This window comes from Lagopus leucura, unplaced genomic scaffold (assembly GCF_019238085.1).
Source record: "Lagopus leucura isolate 7727_CA_CO unplaced genomic scaffold, USGS_WTPT01 Super-Scaffold_100047, whole genome shotgun sequence".
NCBI lineage: Eukaryota > Metazoa > Chordata > Aves > Galliformes > Phasianidae > Lagopus > Lagopus leucura.
In genome coordinates, this window is record NW_024962293.1 from 623,883 (window position 1) to 643,236 (window position 19,354).

Here is a 19,354-nt window from a genome sequence, read left to right on the forward strand (position 1 = left end):
ATTAGAATGTGTCAGGCCTTGCACAAGCTGACAAGGCTGTGTGTGGCCTGCAGTTCCTCAGACATCACGCTGCAAAGAAAGGAAGCATGAGACAAAAGCTGCATTCTCTCTGCCATTTTTTCTCCATCCTTTTTTGTGCAAGCTTGTCTTTTGTCTGTATACATAAACCATGGAAAAGCTGCAGTTTCTGAATGATCACTAGTGATAGCTTTTGGAAAACAGCTATTTGAACTACTACTTACATTCACTTTGCAGTGGTATTGCTTAACGTTCCTCTTCTACAACTCTATTACTACAGAGACTATTTCTGACAACACTGAGAATTCTGGAACCACTCAAACAAGGCCAGCGCATTTATAAACAAGGCTTTTTATTAATAAAATGTTTACACCTTTTTTTGCACAATACATTGGACTGGTAGTGATTTAGCATGTTATTACACTATAAAAGTTTATTATGAATGCGTAAGCTGAAAATGCCGTTTACATTATGCCAAACCAACATTTCTTAATCTTCATTCTATGCACTACATGGGAGTATAACAATACAAACTAAAAGGAGAAAACTAAAGTCTGGTTTTCCTCGTTAGCATCTACAAACCAACAATACAGACAAACCTGTACACGCCCTCGGGACCAGCCCAAGAGAAGACTAGAAAAGTCTCAGAACATTCATTAGCTTGGGAACTCATCACTGTACGATTTCATCACTCGTGATCTGACTACGTTTCATGCAGTGAAGCAATGGTAGTAAATTTGTGCAGTTTACAGTGCTGCAAATGCTCTGTAACTTTGAGCGGCTTTAGTTTGTTGCAGTAAGAGACACCACAATAAGAAGGCACAGATCCTTCCATCTTTTTACCAGGTTAACTCAATACCGTAAGGAAAAGGCAGATGGTTCTTAAGAGGGATAAGAACTGCTGATTCCAAAGTTAACCTTCACGCTTAATTTTACAGGCATGCATTTATTACACCGCAAGAGCTAAATGCACATCAGGTGATTCTTGTGCCCCAAATACACAAATGCAAATGTAAAGTTTTTGTTCAGACACTTCCAGAATGATTCCCTTTTTTCTTCATCATACTGGGGGATGAGAGGGTGCAAAGGGGAAGATTGCCAAGAAGTCTCAAGTGTCTTACAGCTAAATATCCTCCATTTCTGAGTCTTATGTCAATTCACTGTGCCACAGTTTCAATGCTGGATGCACTGTATTCAGAAATACCAAGTACAAAAGAAGTTAATCGTTTCTGTACTTCACATGATGCTGTTAGGCTTTACAATAATTTACTTCCTCTAGACGACAGTGCTTCTTGCCCTCTCATCTAGTATAGTGAAGCAGTGCTACATGTCTCAGCTGCTATGATTTCTCAACGATTTCATAAAGCTGCTCTAAAGATGACCATTTTGTTCACAAATATTTGCTGCTATGACAGATATTTCTTGAACTCTTGAGGAGAAAAAGACACTTGTCACCTTTTCTTGGCTAAATCCCAGAAGGACACAAAGAATAAATAGTGAAGAAAACATAATGGATTTAATAACAGGAAATTCACACTGTGACAAAATGAAGCAAGAAAGCAGCAGTGAATTTATCAAAGGTTTGCTGCATCTCAAACCAAAGTGCAACAACTGGATGGTGTCTTCTGTCCATACAAATGAAAAGAACAGCACAAAAGCTTGTCTGTATCCTTCAGCATTAGAACAGGAATAGCAGTTGGTTTGTTCAGTAACTTGTGTTTAAAAACATTGACAGGAATGAAAGAAAAACCCAATTTTCTTGAATAAAGCAGTTAGTGTTTCAGCAAAAACTTAAAGCTCCTAACTTGCAGGATGATGCAACGGGAAGAGCAGAACCATTTCTTCTAGGAAATTTCTGTTTTAGAACAAGGACAGTTTCAGTAAATGCTGTACCAATTTTTAGGGGGCCAAACTCATCTTAGTGCCTTGATTTTCCATGCAAAATAGGAGGCATCAAATAACTCTGAGCTACTAGAACTCCTGTAAGGATTTTGAAATAGCTGTTTACAGCACGTGCACCTAAAAATTGAGGGGAAAACTGTGAGGAGAAGGAAAGAAGGAAAGGATGACTTTAACATGTCAGAGATGAAGCCCATCAATATGCTCAGGATAGTCTCACGTCCCTCAAAAAACCTAACGATCAGTGACTTCATGGACAGTCTGGTAACGCTTATTCCATTTTTGCAGGTCAAACATTTTTGATCCTAACTGATAAAAAAGAGTTCGCATGCAAATTTTCAAGACTACCAGAAGATCAAAAGGGATTTTTTAAAAATAAGTGTTGACGTCAGAAGGCCTAACAGTTACTGAGAAATGTGTTTTGGCACTTGAACACTTGCGTAAGAAACAAAGATAGAGTTTGAAGCTTCTTTCTTTCGTCATGCTGGAGTCATAGAACTCTAAAAAGGTCAGCTGATGTTCTTTTGTTCTAAAACACTGCTAAGAAATATTAGATTAGTGATTGACAACAGATTCTTATTTTGCCTAACATTAGCAGGGATGTGATCTATTAACAGAGATGTGATGTGAACACAGAATAGTTCAGGAAAAGACCTATGAAAATCACTGAGTTGAACTGAACACTTCAGGGCTAACCAAGATTTAAAGCACAGAAAAACATTCAGGCAGGTTTTGAATATCTCCAGAGGAGATTCTCTGGGCAGCTGTTCCAGTGTTCCCTCACCCTCAAATTAAACATTTTCTCAATTCCATATGGAACTTCCTGTGTTCCCATTTTGCCCACTGCCCCACGTCCTGTCACTGGGCTCCACTGCAAAGAGCCACTTCATCTGCCCTGAAGATATTTATAAGGGTTGGTAAGATCCCCTCTCAGTCTTGTCTGTAGTTCTCCAATGCCAGTAAAGGATTCCTGAGCCAATTTTGATGTATTGGTAAGAACTTGCAGAGCCCAGAGCTGCACACAATATCCAAGGTGAGGCTACACCAGCTCTAAATATGGCAGGAGATGCACCTCTTGACCAGCCAGCCATGCTGTGTGCACTCCATAACACAGTTTGCTCTCTTGGCTGCCAGGACACACTGCTGGCTCATTGTAAGCCCACTGTCACCAGCACTCCCAGGTCCCTTTCTGCTGCTCCAGCTTCTTGTCTCCCAGTCTGTACCTGCATATGGCACTGCTCTGCCCCAAGTGCAACACCCAGCGTTCTACTGTTGCTGAAATTCATGCCACTGCCAATCACCCAATGCTCCCATCTATCTAATCTCTCTGCAAGGTCTCCTGTCCTCCAGGCATGATCACCTCCCAGTTTATTGTCGTCAGCAAATGTGCTGAGATTGCATTCCACTCCTGCACCCAGGTTGTTGATTAAATGGTTGAACAGAGCTGGCTCTAGAAGCGAACACTGGGAATTGCTAGAGACTGGCCACCGACCAGACGTAGCTCCATCTACAAACCTTTCAGTTCTACCATCAAGCCAGTTCATCAACTCAGTTGGACAGTTTGTCCATAAGGATGATGTGAGGGAAAGCATCAAAGGTCTTACTGTGATCCAGAAGGACATCTACTGCCTTTCCCTCACAGACCAAGCAAGTGGTCTATCACTGAAGGAGATCAAAGCACCAAGGCAAGGCTTTCCCTTTGTGAACTCACGTTGTCTATGCCTGATACTTACTCTTTCCAAGCACATAGATTTATTTTTTTCTTGAGCAGGCTGGTAACATTAAATTGTATTACATACACCAACATATTAAAAATGAGTTTAAGCTGAGCACCCCTTCTAAGCTGTTATCTGCCTGATACTGTGGCACTTCCAGAAAAGGTCTCACTGAAGTCAGGAGGGATTTAAAGTGCAATGATTTGTTTTGCTTCAACATGTATCTAACAATATAAAAAGTCTTTACCTCCCTGTCAACAGCAAAAGTTGTCAGAATTCTCCTAGAACTTTTTAAAGCACCTATTACAAGTTTCAGTAGTTTGGCTACTAAATGCCTCTGTGTTTTGTTAAGCACAAGCTTCCACATTTCACCTACCTAGGCACTTAGCATGCCAGCTTTAAACACATATAAAATACACTACGAAACTACTCAGCACGGATCAAGAGCATCACAGGTCATTTAAGAGACTGAGAATTCATAGGGAACGATGAAGACCCCTCTCCAAAACTTAGGCAGCACATTGAAGTAGCTCCAAAACTAAATAATAAACTATTTATCAAATGATGTTTTTGTACAGATCTGTCCTTTCTGAGCAGAGAGTTGGTACTGTTTAGAAGCAGAAATAGTAATGTTCTGTCAGTTAAAAAAATGCTCCGGATCAACGCTATGACACACAGCTCATTAGCTTTTTACAAACCTGATGTTTGCCCCTTCAAAACACTTTGTGCAGCAATCACTTCCCTTTTATAGCATTTTAAAATCTAGTCTCTGTGATGAGTGCCATTCATTAAAGAGAAAGGCAAACCTCAGGACTTCAGTGTTATTCCACTATTTCAACAATTCCTTCACAAAATTATTAATAAGTTAGCTGAAATGGTTGATCATCAGTATTTCAAACACTCAAAGGCTAATCTGCCCCCAAATAGAGAAGTTATGGTGGAACAAAATATAATTAATTTCAGCAAGCCTAGTACAAAATGGAAGCAGATGGCCTTAAACTAATACAGAAGAAACCATTTTCCTCCAACGAAAATGAGACACTGAACGTGTGTGTCTCATCCAGAGAGGACTGCACGTCAGCTTTCAGCTAAAGCCAACTGATCAACAAACAGTTCTCTTGGCTCAAACCAACTTACATCAACAGTCTGCCATTTTACATAGGCACAGTCTTTAAAAGCAGTTTCACTTCAGCATTTGGGCAATCTGAAACAACGGCCTTTCCCATGGTTCCACTAACTGGAGTAATTCAAGATCAGAACTGCAAGAAAGGTATGAAGTCTGCTTTTCTGTGTTTCCTTCAGAGAAAATACTTCAGATGACAGAAAGCCAGACTGCAAACAGAACAAACCTCATTTTCACACTAAAGCTTAACAACATATTAGCATGTACTCGATTACTTGAGTCTTTTAAAGAACCTCAATAGTGCCAGTAGGAAAGAAAAAAGCGAAAATAAAACTAAAAAAGCACAAAAAGGTATGGTCAATCTATGGTTTAATTGCAAGCACACTAAAACCAACACAATAAGCTAAACATTGAATTTGAAAGAAAAAAAAAAAAAAAGAGAGAGAGAGAGAAAGAAAAAGAGCCCCACCAAAACAATAAAAGAAACAAAACCCCAACCCTAGCAGGTAAAAAAAAGCCCAGGAACTTAGAGGTAATGATCTACATCACCACGTGTCTTAAGGTTACTTTTTATTTGTACTTTTGTGCCCAAAGCAAGAATGATTGGGTGCACCAAGATGAAAACCTGTTCAACAGACAGACCTCACACTGTACCAACAGCAGCCTCTATTGGACCTTTCAAACGTGATTTAAAGAGAACTAATTTCAGCCTGTCTCTGGAAGAAATTACAGCAATGATATCTAAAAGATGGTGGAGAAAAAAACCTGATGGAGAACCCCAGGAGTGCATGTGTAGGTGTGGAATGGAAGGAGCAAATAAGACTGCAAATTTTTAAAGACTGTTTTTACATAATTTATAATATTTTAAACACTGGTCTCATAAATATAATATGAACACTTTACACATGCTAAGCAGTTAAAGGCTTCCCCCAGATCTTTTAAGTCTTATCAGAACTATTGGAAGCATCTGTTTACAGCATCTGCTTTTAGTCAGTAATCACTTCATTTAGTCAGAACTACACCTAGGCTTTCTTTGACCAACAGCTTAACGTCAAAAACTTGTAACAAGAAGATGCCTATGAGCATATCAGTTTGCCTCAAAATGATTAAGTCAGCACAGAAAAAAAGATTGTCCGTGGTTTAAGGTCTGTTGCATGTGTCCCCACCCCCGCTGCTTATCTTTAAATAAAAAGTGCAAATGGGTCCTGGGGAGTGGACGGACTGATCTGACTGTTATCTGCCTTCATTTGCTTATTCTGTAGCCACCTCAAACACAACTGTCCCACTGTACTTTGGATTAGCTACACTTACATTTCAAATAAGGCTCACTGAAGAAAAGAAGAAGCGACATCTCACTAAACTTCAAAATCCAGACTCCTTCCACCCACCCCCAAGTCCCACAAAAGTGCTCGTTTTCCTTTTTACAAAAACACAATCTCAATTACAAAACTACTAAACATTTCAGTTCAACCATTCATAGTCAGCTTCCTTTTAAGAAAGGCCAAAGAAGTGATGATGGATTCCCTTTGAATGCAAGAGATACTACAACTTTTTGTAAGTAAACAGGCTGACATACCATGGCAGTCTTTTCTGCGAGCATACAGATGTCAGATGAACTGGTCCATTTTTACTGGACCATGGGCGTATGAACACCAGCAGATAGAGATCTAAGACTGATAATATAAATCCAACATGAACTATTAACTTCCAAGACCACCTACTGTATAAACAAGTCTGATTTTCAAATGGACCAGTCAACAGCAGCTGCGCTTTGTCACCGACGGCTGTCTTCTAAGTTTGAAGCCCTTACCACTAGATGGGGGGTTGGTGTCAGTTGATGGGATTCTACGACCTACAAGGAGGCAGAAAAAGACATTTATGGCAAACATATTTGAAACTTACTCTTTTCATTCAGTGTATGTCAGGTCATAACTTCATTAGTGCATAACATAAGAATGGCAGTTAACAGTCTGCACTGTGTTAGAAGTATGGATCCACAAATAAAAGTGAAGCAGCCTAAGCTAACTTCACACTTCAGGCTAACCTTGTCTCAGAGTCCTACAGCATAGGAGCATCCAGAGAATATACTCTGCAGGATGCAGTACCTTCTGGAAGCTCTCTGCTCTTGATCTGCCCTTCCCCAGCAGACCACCTGCATCAGGCTTAACACCAACATGCTTCTAAGAATAGCTGCTTCAGTCACCCAGTAAGCGTTTGAAGCTGACCATTCCTGGTTGAGCATTCTTCTTGAGAGGGATTTAAGAAATTATTCCATAGCTTACTCAACAGAAATCTTTAGTTTAGAGAACAACTATTAAAGTCAGTAAACCAGGAAGCTTATATACAGGACATACTTTTGACATCAGCTTCAATATACTGAACTGCTTACAAGAACAAGAAATGTCTTTTCATTTGAGAAACAGGATATCTGTATACTGGTGCTGCTGCCTGAAACATATCCTACAAATAATACTTTATTCACTTAGGAATACTGTTTTTCACTCATATATGGAAAAAAGTGTTTGCCACCATCCTCTGCCATGAATGAGACAGAGAAGATTTGCCATTTAATTGAAAAGTGAGGTATCACAAAAATACTGCTGGAAAATACACATACTAGGTGCTCTTTCTTAGGCAGTAATCTATTATTTTCAGTTCTTATGTTTTTGAAAATGCATTAGCTGGGACTAAGTACAAGCACCAAGAGTGAGAATTCAATTCATTTCATGAGCTGTATGAAGTCTGGATATTCGCCACACCATTTACTGTCCCTTCCATAACCTTGGAAGTATTAACTGCATCATTCAATTACAGACATAGTAAGATGACACTGACTGCTATTTATCCAGCAGCACAAAAGTACACCTAAAGTCCCTAGATGGAACCTTCAGAAGCCATTAGACGATGAAAAATATATGCAGCTCATTTTGCAGTTAGTATTCATATTTGGATGTCACACTTAAATCAGGATACTCTTGCCTAAATAGCACAAAAAACAAACAGTATCAAATTTCTACTTGAGCTGCTTGCAGAACACATTACCTGTTTAAATACTTACTAATTTCTATAAAGAGTTCATTAATGTTTATTGCATTTTTCGCACTTGTCTCTACAAATATTGCATGAATGGAATCTGCATAGTCTTTAGCATCTTTTTCCATGACTTCCCTGAAAAGAAGCAAAGAAAGAACTGCATGTAGAAAAGTACTTAATTCGGAACTTTCAGAGACTGATTAAGCTTTTAAGTGTCATGTTTAATGAGTATTTTGTATTACCTGTTTTGCATCACCCTGCTCCCTCATCCTGAAATTGATATCCATTTTTCACTGTGCTGTCTCCTTGTTTAAGGGCAGGAGCATCCCTAGAGCACAAACTAACAAGGCCATCTGACATGACAATGGAGTTTCATTCTTGACTACTCTAAGTGTAGGTCTGCAATCAATCACTGGGAGTAGTTTATTTTTTCCCCACACATACAAGTTTTAGATGCATTGAAAAGACCCTCATGTTCACTCCCCTAATCCAGTGATTTCCTACAGCTGCTTAGAAAACCAGGCATCTCTCAGTGCTGCACAGATCATTAGCATAGCGTTTAGTTTACGTGAAGCAATGAAGACATAGCTGGGAGCAGGAACTTGCTGAGACTGTAACCAACCACAGAGCCAAGAAGCGAAAATAAGTATTTTACACCCTCAAGCAGGCAGGTTGCTAATGCAGTATTTCCTTCAACAACAGAAAAAAACCCAAACCAAACCCCAGCAAATAAAGAGAAGACTATGCTCTCCATGTCTTTACATAACGTTTCTAAAACACATAACTATTTTCAGTAACAAGAGACTTAGGACATCAGGACACTAAAACACTGCCTTCAGGACAGTGTCTCAGATATTGCCTCTCATAAGGAGAGGAAATCTTACTCATCACAAGGACTCTTACTCATTAGCTTCAATTGCAATGTTTACATGATTTACAGCTCCACCTAAGGACCAAGAAATAAGTGCAAGACTTCATACTGCATGCCTTACAATTGACACATAAATAATTTTATTCCATACTGACTCCAGGGGACATGCTATTTCTATCAGGTTATTACAGCATGCTAGGTAACTAAAATATAGGAACAATTTATAAACCTATACCAACTTTGCAGTGGTTCCTTAAACACAAAACCATCTGTCTCTCATGAGACAGCAGCTGCAGTACCTTTTCCAATGAAAGCTAAAAACAAGGGGTTTGCACACACCTTCGTTCTGAATTCTGGGTTATTTAACCAGGATATGAATAATAAAGGGCTTCTTTTGTTTTTAATACATGCCTGCTTGAAAGTTTGGCTGTTCATAAAGTTTCTCAAAAACTTTTCCCCCTCCCTGCAACCATTCAACCACAGCCAATTCCACCCTAATGCTTAAGCAGTGAGGGAAGGCACCTGAACAAGCAAGTCAGAAAAATCTACACAATGCTTTCTAACAGGCTTGATGTTTTTCATAACAAAATGAGGTGTTACAGATTGACAGGAGTACTTCTTATAAAAGGAGGTAAACAGCTTGTATTACACTGTAGTTTCATAGGCAGTTTTAAGCTTGTGTAACTTGGCACTGCCACCAGAAAGGTAATCCTGTCTCCCTGTAAACTTCTCATTCGTAACCCTGCTGCCCCTCCTCTGCCATGCTAGCAAGTTACCATGTTGTGAGCGAGATAAATACACATGGATAAGTTTTCCTTTTTAAAATCGGTTAGTTTTAATGTAGATCAATTTTACAGCCTGATTTACTGCTAAATCACACGTGTACTCACACCAACAAAGAGAAGGATGTGGGCAAGAAAAACAAAGGCAAACTAACCAAGTTTTCTGGCAGTGGGAATAGCTCAGCCTCCTTGTGAAACTAAAATGGCAGTGCAAAAAAAAAAAAAAAAAAACCAACTTAAATTGCTCTAAATCTTTTACCAGCTTTGAAATCTTAAGAATAGCATCTTTAGCACTATTAGCTTGTCTTTCATAGGAAGGCTCCAAACTGTCACCAATTATTTACCTTACGTCGTTAAGATCACATTTATTTCCTGCAATAGCTACAACAATGTTTGGAGGTCCATGTTGTCGAAGCTCTTTAACCCAGTTCTTTAATGTTGAGAAAGTTTCCTGATGTGGCAGGAAAAAAACAGAATTAATTAGGAGCCAGAACTGCTTCATAACATGAAAAGAAGAACTGGTAATGCTGAGTAAAAATACAATGGAATTTATTGAATTTCTTACCTCTTTCGTGATGTCATAAACTATAATGGCAGCTGCTGACCCTCTGTAGTACATTGGGGCTAAAGCACGAAACTAGAAAAAAAATAATATATTATGAATCTGATTTTTCACTGATCTCCTGAATTTGCTTCTTAATATTAAAACGAGAGAAAATTATTTTAAAATTTAACATTAGCACAAAGCTTTTCTTTGCAGAGAACCAGCACAACAGAACATGTAAGCTTCCATAAAAGCACTATTATATGAAGGCCAACCAATAAATAGCTTGGGGATCAGCAGCACACCTACCATAAAAAGCAAGCAGCCCAACTTGATTTTGACTGAACGAAAATCTCTCCTTTAGTAGGCCAGTTATAAACAGACAAACCCACAGGATATACACTCAACTTTGAGTGGAACAAAATCAAAATTGAACTTTTTTATTCTTGCCAATGCTTTTGGAAAAAGTAATTCAAAAAAGCTAGTGTACTGATATCTGCTGATCTGAGCTGTCCAGAGGATCGGGGCAATCTCCAGCCTTGCTGAAAAGTGGTTAAGTCGTGCCACTCATTAAATGCTAGATTAAGAAAAGAGCATTTTTAACTGCAGGCTTCAGGGATTTTGCTCAAGTTTTTCCTCAAAACTCGGAAAATTGAAGCACATTTAGAACTAAAAATGGCAAAATTAGAACTAAAAATGGCAAAAACACAAAGCTGTGTGATCCACTGCAAACAGACATTTAAGGAACATTTGGATAATAAAAGCTTACAATAATGTTATTGCAATATTCAAGATTAAATCTACGTAAGATATATTCAGCTGGTTGTGAATTTGCAGGCTATAAACCAGGTCTGTACCTTCACATAATGTTCTGAATCCATCACAGCAAGAAAACACAAAAATGTGGGGTACATGATTGAATATCTTTCCTCAACTTCCTAAATACCCAATGTTGTATTCTGCTCATTAAAAAAAGAACCAGACAACTACTCTAAGAAGCAGAACTCTCATGGAAGCAGAATAAGCTACACGTGCAGTTCTGATGTAACCATATGAACTCTGGTCTTCTGTGCATCTTGTTAGCAGGGAAAAAAATCAGGAATAGAACACAGATTTTCATGAAGGCCTATGGTTCTTATAAAACATCAATTTCCTTTTGCTTAGTACAGTTCAACTGAGAGCAATATTATAAATCATGAAAGTTTTGGTATAAAGGAGAATTCCAGACCATTTACATTTGGCTCTCAAATTCTGCTTTGAAAACAGTAATTTGAACACAAAGTTCAGAATAGAAAAATATTTAATAATGGGAAAGGGAAACACAGGCAGACATTCAGTTCACACTGGGGCATAATCCCTCCCCTCCACAAATACTAAAATGTAAAGGGAAACATATTTGGTAAACCACCACTTGGACTGGTTGCAACTTGGCTTTTTGATTATTTGACTATTTACCTTGGGAACAAACCAACTTTCACTCACTGATTTTGTAGTACTCTCATTTCCTGCCTGCTAACACTTAGATACATTTTTCCACTTAAGAGCAGTCAGCAGATAAAATACATTAACAAAACAGATGTTAACAGGAACACTGCATTTTCCTTTTGCTGTTTTTTCAAAGACTGCAGCTTGCCATCCTGACTGATTCGCATTTTGACAGAACTAAAATGTAATTTCTACAGTTAGGCACAAATATAAGAATCCTAACTCCTTTAAATAGCCTTCGTCCAACTTTACTCAGGGCAGAAGAAATGAGAGAACAAAAACAGCACAGGCATGTAGCTGTACGTCCAGTGAACGAGTGCACATCTCCAGCACAGAGCAATGCTAGCTTGCCACTCCCTGAAACCATGTAGAACAAGGGGCTGCCCTATCTAGTCTGCTAATGGGATTTAGAAGTAGAAAATAGCAAGCACTCCCCCAAAAGCCAGTATTAGGAATTGTGTTTATAAGTATCATTTAGAGATCGCAATTCTTGAATGGTTTGGACGTTCTTGCTGTTCCAGACCACCACAAATGGGATTCTTTCCAAGATGCACTGTCAGATGTGCTGCATGGCAAGAAAACCACACAGCAGGTTTCAGCACAAGGCATGTATGAAGATCAGCTGCGACCTGCAGTGACAGTACTGGCTTCCTTGGAAGTATGTGGGCCCCACAGAAATTTCTCTGCGGTGTGGAATAGCCCTTAGAGATACCACAGAACTCAGATCAGAAGCCAGGGTAAGTCATCCTTCCTTTTTTGATTAAAACAAAAACCAAACAAAACCAACAACAGTAACACCACACAACTTGAACAGAAGAAAACTAAAGAGATGTCACTTGGTCTAAAAACAAAGACACAGAACGTACTGGGCATGCACAGAGAGCTTCCTCAGATTGTAGCATGCTGAATCCAAACAGGATGGAATGCTAATACGTAATGGATGCTTCCTGCCAAGTTGTTGCAGGCACATTTGTAAGACTTTTTTTTTTTTTTTTTTTTTTTTTTTTTTTTTAAGAGTACCACTCTCTTAAAAGTTTCATTTCATTGCTTAGAAGACTCACATTCAAACACTACCATTTCAGAACGAGTTCTGGTGTTCACATCAGGCATGCCATTAACAGTAGATGCTGACTGACTGCTGCAAATAGAAAGACTGGGACATTTTTGATAACATGCACACACACACAACACATCCCTGATGATGAAAGTTGGTTTTATATCATGCTGCTGGGAGGAAATCAGTAGTCATTTGGAATCCAGAGTTCTGAAAGCAATACAAATATACTAGAGTGACTTTCTAGACATCAAGTGTGTTACCACACTAAAAATCCAGCAAGTCAGTTTCACCAGGACTCCAGAAGGTCAAATGACTGCATGAAAATAACTAAGCCTTTACAAGATTATTTCTTTCCCCTGCTTTGTGGTTTGGGCTCGGGTAGGGTTGAAACACATCACAAACTCAGAACGGTATATGCAGACAGGATGAAAGATATTGATGCTACTTACCCGTTCCTGTCCAGCTGTATCCCAAATGAGGAATTTATGCAGCTCATTTTGATACTGTACAGTCTTGGTCATAAATGAGGCTCTGGAAAATATGCCAAAACATCATCTTAGAACATGACTGCCATGAACTGTTAAACAGGTTTCTATTTCAATTAAATTGCTTTTCCTCCCTAGATGCAACTGATTACAATTTTCATATATAAATATTGAAACTGAGGCAAAAGGCCCTATTCAAAGGATGAAGTTCAACTAACAAACCAGAAGAAACAAGAATGCAGGCTGTAAGCCTTTTGGGAAAAATAAAGGATGTATGATGACCAAAAAAAAAAAAAGTCAGAAAGGTCAGCTTTCTCAACAACACTTTTCTTAAAAGAAGAGTTGTTACCACGGATTATCTGAACTTGTACAGGATCCTTTTGGAGGGTAAGAGATCAAAGCCTCACCCTTGGCATCAGCTTTTTTTTTCTTTAACATCTCGGTACTAAAATTCAAACGAATTCTTCATCATTCCACACTTGGGATGACAGCACAGGAGAGTCTTATTGCCATTTGTAGGTGTTAAGGGGACAGACATCAGTAGTAACTCACTCGCTGTCTCCAACCTGTACAGCTCCCATAACCTGTCTGTCATTATATCTCAGCCTGCAGAGGCTCTTGCAGATCTAGAAGACAAACGAAAATTCTCTTCTTCAAATGCCCCTGCCCCCAGCTTCCAGTGTATTACAGTAACATTTTGAACTGCTTCTGTGTTTTGCTTGATCTGTTTAATGTGAATCAGTGTGCCTCTCAATAGAGGAAACTCTAAGATCTAACATTTTAAAAGAGAAAGTTCTTTGCTGAGTCTGTAACCTGTAGCCATTTTTTATCAGAAAAACAACACACTGAATGCAAATAGCCAACGATCTCTAGATGCCATGATTACTTTAGGCATATGAGATCATACATTATGATCTTAAACAGCTTTTATATGCTTAATTTTCATCATTCAAGATATTGTAGACTTCCAAACATGTGCTACTGACAGTTTTGGACACGATGGTAGATAGTAATCTGGAGGCATCCTTTGCTACAGCTTCTTAAACTGTATTAAGCTGTGTAAATTCAAAGCAGAAAGCAAGAGTCATTCAGCATGACAACATTAAAACTCAGTATCTAAGACTCCAAATTGCAGTTTCTCTTGCCCAACATTTTACCAGGGCATGAAGCTTTAGTGCCCATTACAATTTTGTAGTGAATAGAATTGGTATCTTCCAGCATGTCTCACTGTTACAGGAGGACAAAATTATTATGCATGCTTAAAATAAAGGGGAGCAATTATACAATGCTTCCCTCTGTTAAGAGGTAACCTTCTCCCATTTCCTTAAGCTCAGATAGTTTGCCAAAGAGCATGTCATTGTCCAAAGTTCATTGTTATTTTAAGAAGCTAAATATATGACTGCAGCATCCCTACTAAGAAAGGATCTAACTACAATTTATTTAAGTAGAATAAGCTAGATTTATTTTAGCAATGAGTAAAGGTAAAGAATATGATAGGAACATCTGCTGTAAAGTGCAAAAGACTTTGGTTTCTTTAAGATTGCTGGAAATTCAGCATCACTTCCTGAATTAGACTCTCACTGACAACTTCTCTGGTTCTACAAACCAAACCATGCCAGTGCGTTCAACTTGAATTGAATGGCCATACTTCACATCACAATTCAACATGCCCAAATGGTAGCTGACTACAGAGGCTCAGCTGCACCTGAAATTCTCTGAGAAGCGTGACAGAAGCAAGTGAGAAAGCATGAGCAGGAGTGTGCAACTGTAAGACAAACTGCTCTGGGAGCATCCAAACCAGAGTTAACCTTGAGTTATTCTAAGAAAAGCAGCAGTATCCCTCCAGATTTCCTGGCTGCTTCTCCCAGCAAACACCATAACTACACAAACACCTGTACTACACTCATTCAGAGTGCCTATGTAAGGATACAGAGAGCGATGCAAGATCCTGCAGCAGCAGCATGAAGTGTCCCCAGCACTGACCACACAGAAGTTCCAAAATTCTAACAGGGTTTCTACAGGCTGCCCACACTCAAATTTGAATTAATTATGGTGAAGTATGATTGCTCATATTCTTAGAACAGTGGAACTAGGACAGGAAACATAAGATCATATCTCATGCACTCAAATACCCCGGAGGAAATATTGCTTTGTTCTCACCTTTAGCTTTGCAAGATGCTCTAAAACTCCTCTCTAGTCCTCACTTTATTCTTTCTACCCCCTTGTCTCAATTAGGAAATAAAAGCATGGTCTAGCAAAAGATCCAATAATTCATTTTTTCAACTTCACACCGTCTGGCATATGGGAAGTTTGGATCAGTTGTATCACCACTGCAAAGTACTAAAACACCAAGTCCTTGGACCATTTAATTTATCCAGATCACCAAAAGACGCAGATTTTCAGCCTGTCACTTCAGAAAACCACAGGAATCCTGTAACTGTCACTAAATCAATGAAAGGAAACAAAATCCTGCAAAGTATCCTCATCACCACAATGGTGAGCACTTTCCAAAAGTACCACAAGGTATTCCCAGGCCTTCTCTTCAGGAGAAACAAAATAAAACTAATGATCCAATGAAAAACACTCTCCTAAGCTTTCTCCAGAATGCAAAGAGTTCTGTTGTCACAACAAAAGCAATGCAGATCACACAGATCTTTGCTCTGCAGCTTTACAGTCTTGCAGATACGTGGGGCCTAAACCAGCACAGTTGTTTTTTCAGAATAATTTGAGAGATAAACAGAGGAGAATGCAAATCCACTCTAGGTTACTCCAAGGTTTAACTCAGGCAACTTAAATGTGTGGTCACACACATCTCACTACAGAACACAGCATCCCACAAAAATAAATAAGCGCTCCCCATCTTTGCAGATTCTGTTACCACACCTGAACACCTACTAGTTAAGTAGATTTATTATTATTATTTAAATTAAAAATCAAGAACAATGAAAAAACCACAGCATCCAAACAAACAGGATCTGTGTGTGAGCATGACTGACCACTTTAGGCCTCTGTAGATACCATCCATATTAGTCAGCTATTTAGCAGACTAAACTATAACAAAATGTTTTTATTTTTGTTTCTAAAAGTATCTGGAATGAAATCAGGTGCCCAATTTCTCAGAAAACCTCACAGAATACAAAAAATAAACTGATCTTCCAGTAGTGTCTCAACAAGAAGCTGTGCTTGCAGCTATGTCACTGTGAGCAGTAGGTCTTAGCTTTCTGCACACACTAAACTTAAACGTTTAGAACAGGTTGGCCCTTGGCTTAAGCAAACAGCACCACAGCTACTATCCCCACTGCAGTTTCACTGTCTTCCAAAAAAAGAATATTCTTGTAGCTAGCCTGAGAGCCAAGAACGTTCAGTCCTTGAAAGCATAACAAAACAATCTAGCAATCTATCTTAAGGGCTACCTTTGTTAACAGGAAAATTGAAATAAAAACATAATTCCTATAGAACATCTTGCGGTTTGATACCAGTATTTATAATGAAAAAACAGGAAGAGGAGAGCAGCAGGGAAGAGAGCAAAAGAGAGAAAGATCAAGGAAACTACATTCTTTAGAAGGACAGGATGAGATGTAGCTGACATTTAATCAGCAGAATCTTTTTGATCAAAGCTGTAGTGGAGGCTGTGTGGCACCTGAGACAGGAAGATGCAATGCCCCCCACACTTCTCAGCATCAAGTCATGTCCTCCTGCAAGTAAAGAATTGCTTCTGAGCAAAGCAGCTCATAAGATATTTTGAGAATAAAAAAAAAAAAAAAAAAAAAAAGGCAAAAAATCATCAGAAAAACTTTCAACCACACCAGGAATTCCCGATGTCCTCCCTCTTATCTATTTGAAGATCTGAGCTAGGCATCATTGCTCCTCTGAGGCTTACCTGTAAAAAAATCCTTAGCTGTGATAGCAGCTGCACTAGCAATTTCTTCAGTTACTTAAGAGAATAGGTATAGCATATCAAGGTATAACATCAGACTGAATTAATGAGAAGAACTATAACCTGATTTAATATATTAATATCCGCAAAAGCCTTGGAGACTTGATATTGTAATTGATTCAAAAAAAGAAGGTCACAGTTGCATTATAATCAGACTTCGAAATTTAAGAATAGCATTTGAGAAACACATGTTCATCTAGCAGAAGCACCTGAAGTAAAATACTCCTAACACGATTTTATTAGCTGACACTAGCAACACAATATGGGCCCAGATCTTACAAATGAAAATTTCATTTAGTTTCTTACCCTATTGTTGGGTTGATGTTGGGATCAAAGCTATCTTCCACAAATCTCCACACGATACTTGATTTGCCCACACCAGTGTCCTAAAAAAGAACAGAAACATGAAAGAGATAAAACTTGCTGTAAACAATTCTTTTTGTCCTCCCATCTTACAATATTTTGTAGGAATAACACATTCCTGCAGAGAATCTCAGTGAAGTTAGAGGTTCACAAATATTTCGTTTTCTCTTCTTTGTAGTATTGAAAGTATTATTTTCTTTGTTAACTAGAAAAATGAAACATTTCTTGTAAGTTACAACTTCTTAAATAAAACTGTTATCAAGGAGTAGAAAAATCTGTATTCCTTATTTATCAGTCACTCAACCTTACCCTAGGTGTATACAAACCATGTATGAATTAGAGCACAGAAAGACCTAACACATTTAGCAGCATATACAGAAACTGAATTTAGTACTCCACCTTTGTAAACCAATCAAGCATGTGAAATTATACAAATGTGACACACACATTTCAACTTCTGACTAATGCCGTCCCACCCTGCTTAATGAAAGGCCTGAGATGTCTTGTATGACGCACACCTGAGACATGTTTCAAATACAACTTTACAGGGTTGAAAACGGAAGAAGAGAAAATATGACATAAAAATTTCACATAACATTGTATTTGCACCACCAACTTGACTGTTAAAAAAAAAAAGTAATAGTAGACATATCTAGGAGTGAAATGATGCACAAAACCATTCCCAATAGCAGCTGGACATCCCGAATGGTCATTTATCCAGGCAGGTAACAACAAGCATTTTGCTTTGAATGTCCAGAATCAACAAAGCATTAAGGAAACAAACAAACAAAGACACTTCACTGAAAATGAAGTTCTACTCATACATGTTCTTAAATTGCCCTCCTATCGGTGACGGTGTATGACCTTGGTTTTGGACTTCATAATATTTGCAATCTCAAGAACAACGCAAATATTTAAAGAGAAAAGGAGACGCAGCTCCTGGCTCCTAGAGTTCGGGAATCATTTTTCTTAGCTGCTTCTCTTCTAAGATGAGGAAACACAGGACAGTGGGAACACAGAGCAGACAGGAACTCTGCATTGCCCCAGAAGCACAGAAACATACAGCTTTCTCTCTGAAGGGCAGAGAGGCCATCTGGGAGTCCTGAGAGCACTGCCTGCAATGCCCCCAGCACAGGACCGAGACTCAGGGCACTGCCCTGCTTCCCACAGCAGCTCCTCAGCCCGGCAGCACTTGGCTTCTTCCAGAGATTTTGAAACTTCGACGTCACTTTGCTCCAAGTCTCCTCCTTCCCCATTGCTAGTGCTTAATGCACTTTCAGAAGCCAAATACCGTTAAACAAATATAGTTCTGCTTCCCTCCCTCTCTTTCAAGTTTGATTTTAGATATTTGCGACCTCCAAGCCCGAGGCAGCGTGCTTGGGAAGCGTGAAAGCGTCCACCAGCTGCCCGGGCCTCCCGTCCACTCCTTTTCAAGCGATAACGCTGGAACACATCAGCGGCATCGTTCCGTCAGGAGCCCCGTCCCTCAGCACGGCTCCCCGCCCTCCGCTGCCGGGGTCGGACAGTCGGGACCGGGATCAGCCCCGACTCCGGCGGGGCCGCGGCCCAGCGCTCAGCAGGGCAGGCCCGGTTGTCGGAGCCACCGGAAGGCCGAGCCCGGCGATCTCCGCAGCGAAGGGCGCAGGGTGGACGGCCGCCTCCCTCTCTCCCGCTCGCCCGCCGTGTCCCGCGCCGAGCACTCACCCCCAGCAGACAAACTTTCAGCTCCCTCAGAGCCATGGCCGGGCAGGCTGCACCTTCAACGAGCGCCACAGACGCGGCCCAGAACGCTCATAGCCCTCCTCGCCAAACGCGCGAGGCCCGAGAGACGCGGACAGCCGAGCACCGGGAGCTCCGCCGCCGCCTCCCGCTACCAACGCGTCTCTCTCCTCAGGCGCCGCGGACCCGACGCCATCTTGGGCGGCCGCCGGAGTCACCTGACCACACCCCCCAGCGCGGCCGCCACCGCCCGCAGCTTTCCTCCCTCAGAGGAAGGGACGGCGGCCGTCAAGGGGCGATCCGCCGGCGGGGAGCGGCCGGCT

The 19,354-nt window shown here is 40.0% G+C and overlaps 1 protein-coding gene across 3 annotated transcripts; it reads right to left on the reverse strand.

The window, feature by feature from the left end:
• Positions 1 to 353: 353 nt before the first annotated feature.
• Positions 354 to 19,273, reverse strand: RAB22A (RAB22A, member RAS oncogene family). 3 transcript variants are annotated; one of them, XM_042884976.1, is made up of 9 exons: positions 19,017 to 19,273; positions 17,256 to 17,335; positions 12,977 to 13,058; positions 10,007 to 10,078; positions 9,786 to 9,892; positions 9,597 to 9,638; positions 7,814 to 7,923; positions 6,477 to 6,607; positions 354 to 1,206 (listed from the first exon to the last, which is right to left on the reverse strand). In XM_042884976.1, the coding sequence occupies exons 1-8, from the start codon at positions 19,050 to 19,052 to the stop codon at positions 6,510 to 6,512; spliced, it is 627 nt and encodes a 208-aa protein (XP_042740910.1). In that variant the 5' UTR covers positions 19,053 to 19,273; the 3' UTR covers positions 354 to 1,206; positions 6,477 to 6,509. The 3 variants fall into 3 exon arrangements, with proteins under 3 accessions (XP_042740910.1, XP_042740909.1, XP_042740911.1); XM_042884975.1 differs by having other exon boundaries at positions 354 to 6,607; positions 19,017 to 19,272; XM_042884977.1 differs by lacking the exon at positions 9,597 to 9,638 and having other exon boundaries at positions 354 to 6,607; positions 19,017 to 19,267.
• Positions 19,274 to 19,354: the final 81 nt, after the last annotated feature.

Bases quoted from the DNA above. Each gene is read 5' to 3' on its own strand.
- RAB22A (XM_042884976.1), bottom strand. From the start codon at position 19,052: ATGGCTCTGAGGGAGCTGAAAGTTTGTCTGCTGGGG. The intron at 17,336-19,016 runs GTGAGTGCTCGG...GTTCTTTTTTAG, and splicing joins TGAAAGTTTGTCTGCTGGGG to GACACTGGTGTGGGCAAATC. The intron at 9,639-9,785 runs GTAAATAATTGG...CTGCCATTTTAG, and splicing joins TGTGATCTTAACGACGTAAG to TTTCACAAGGAGGCTGAGCT.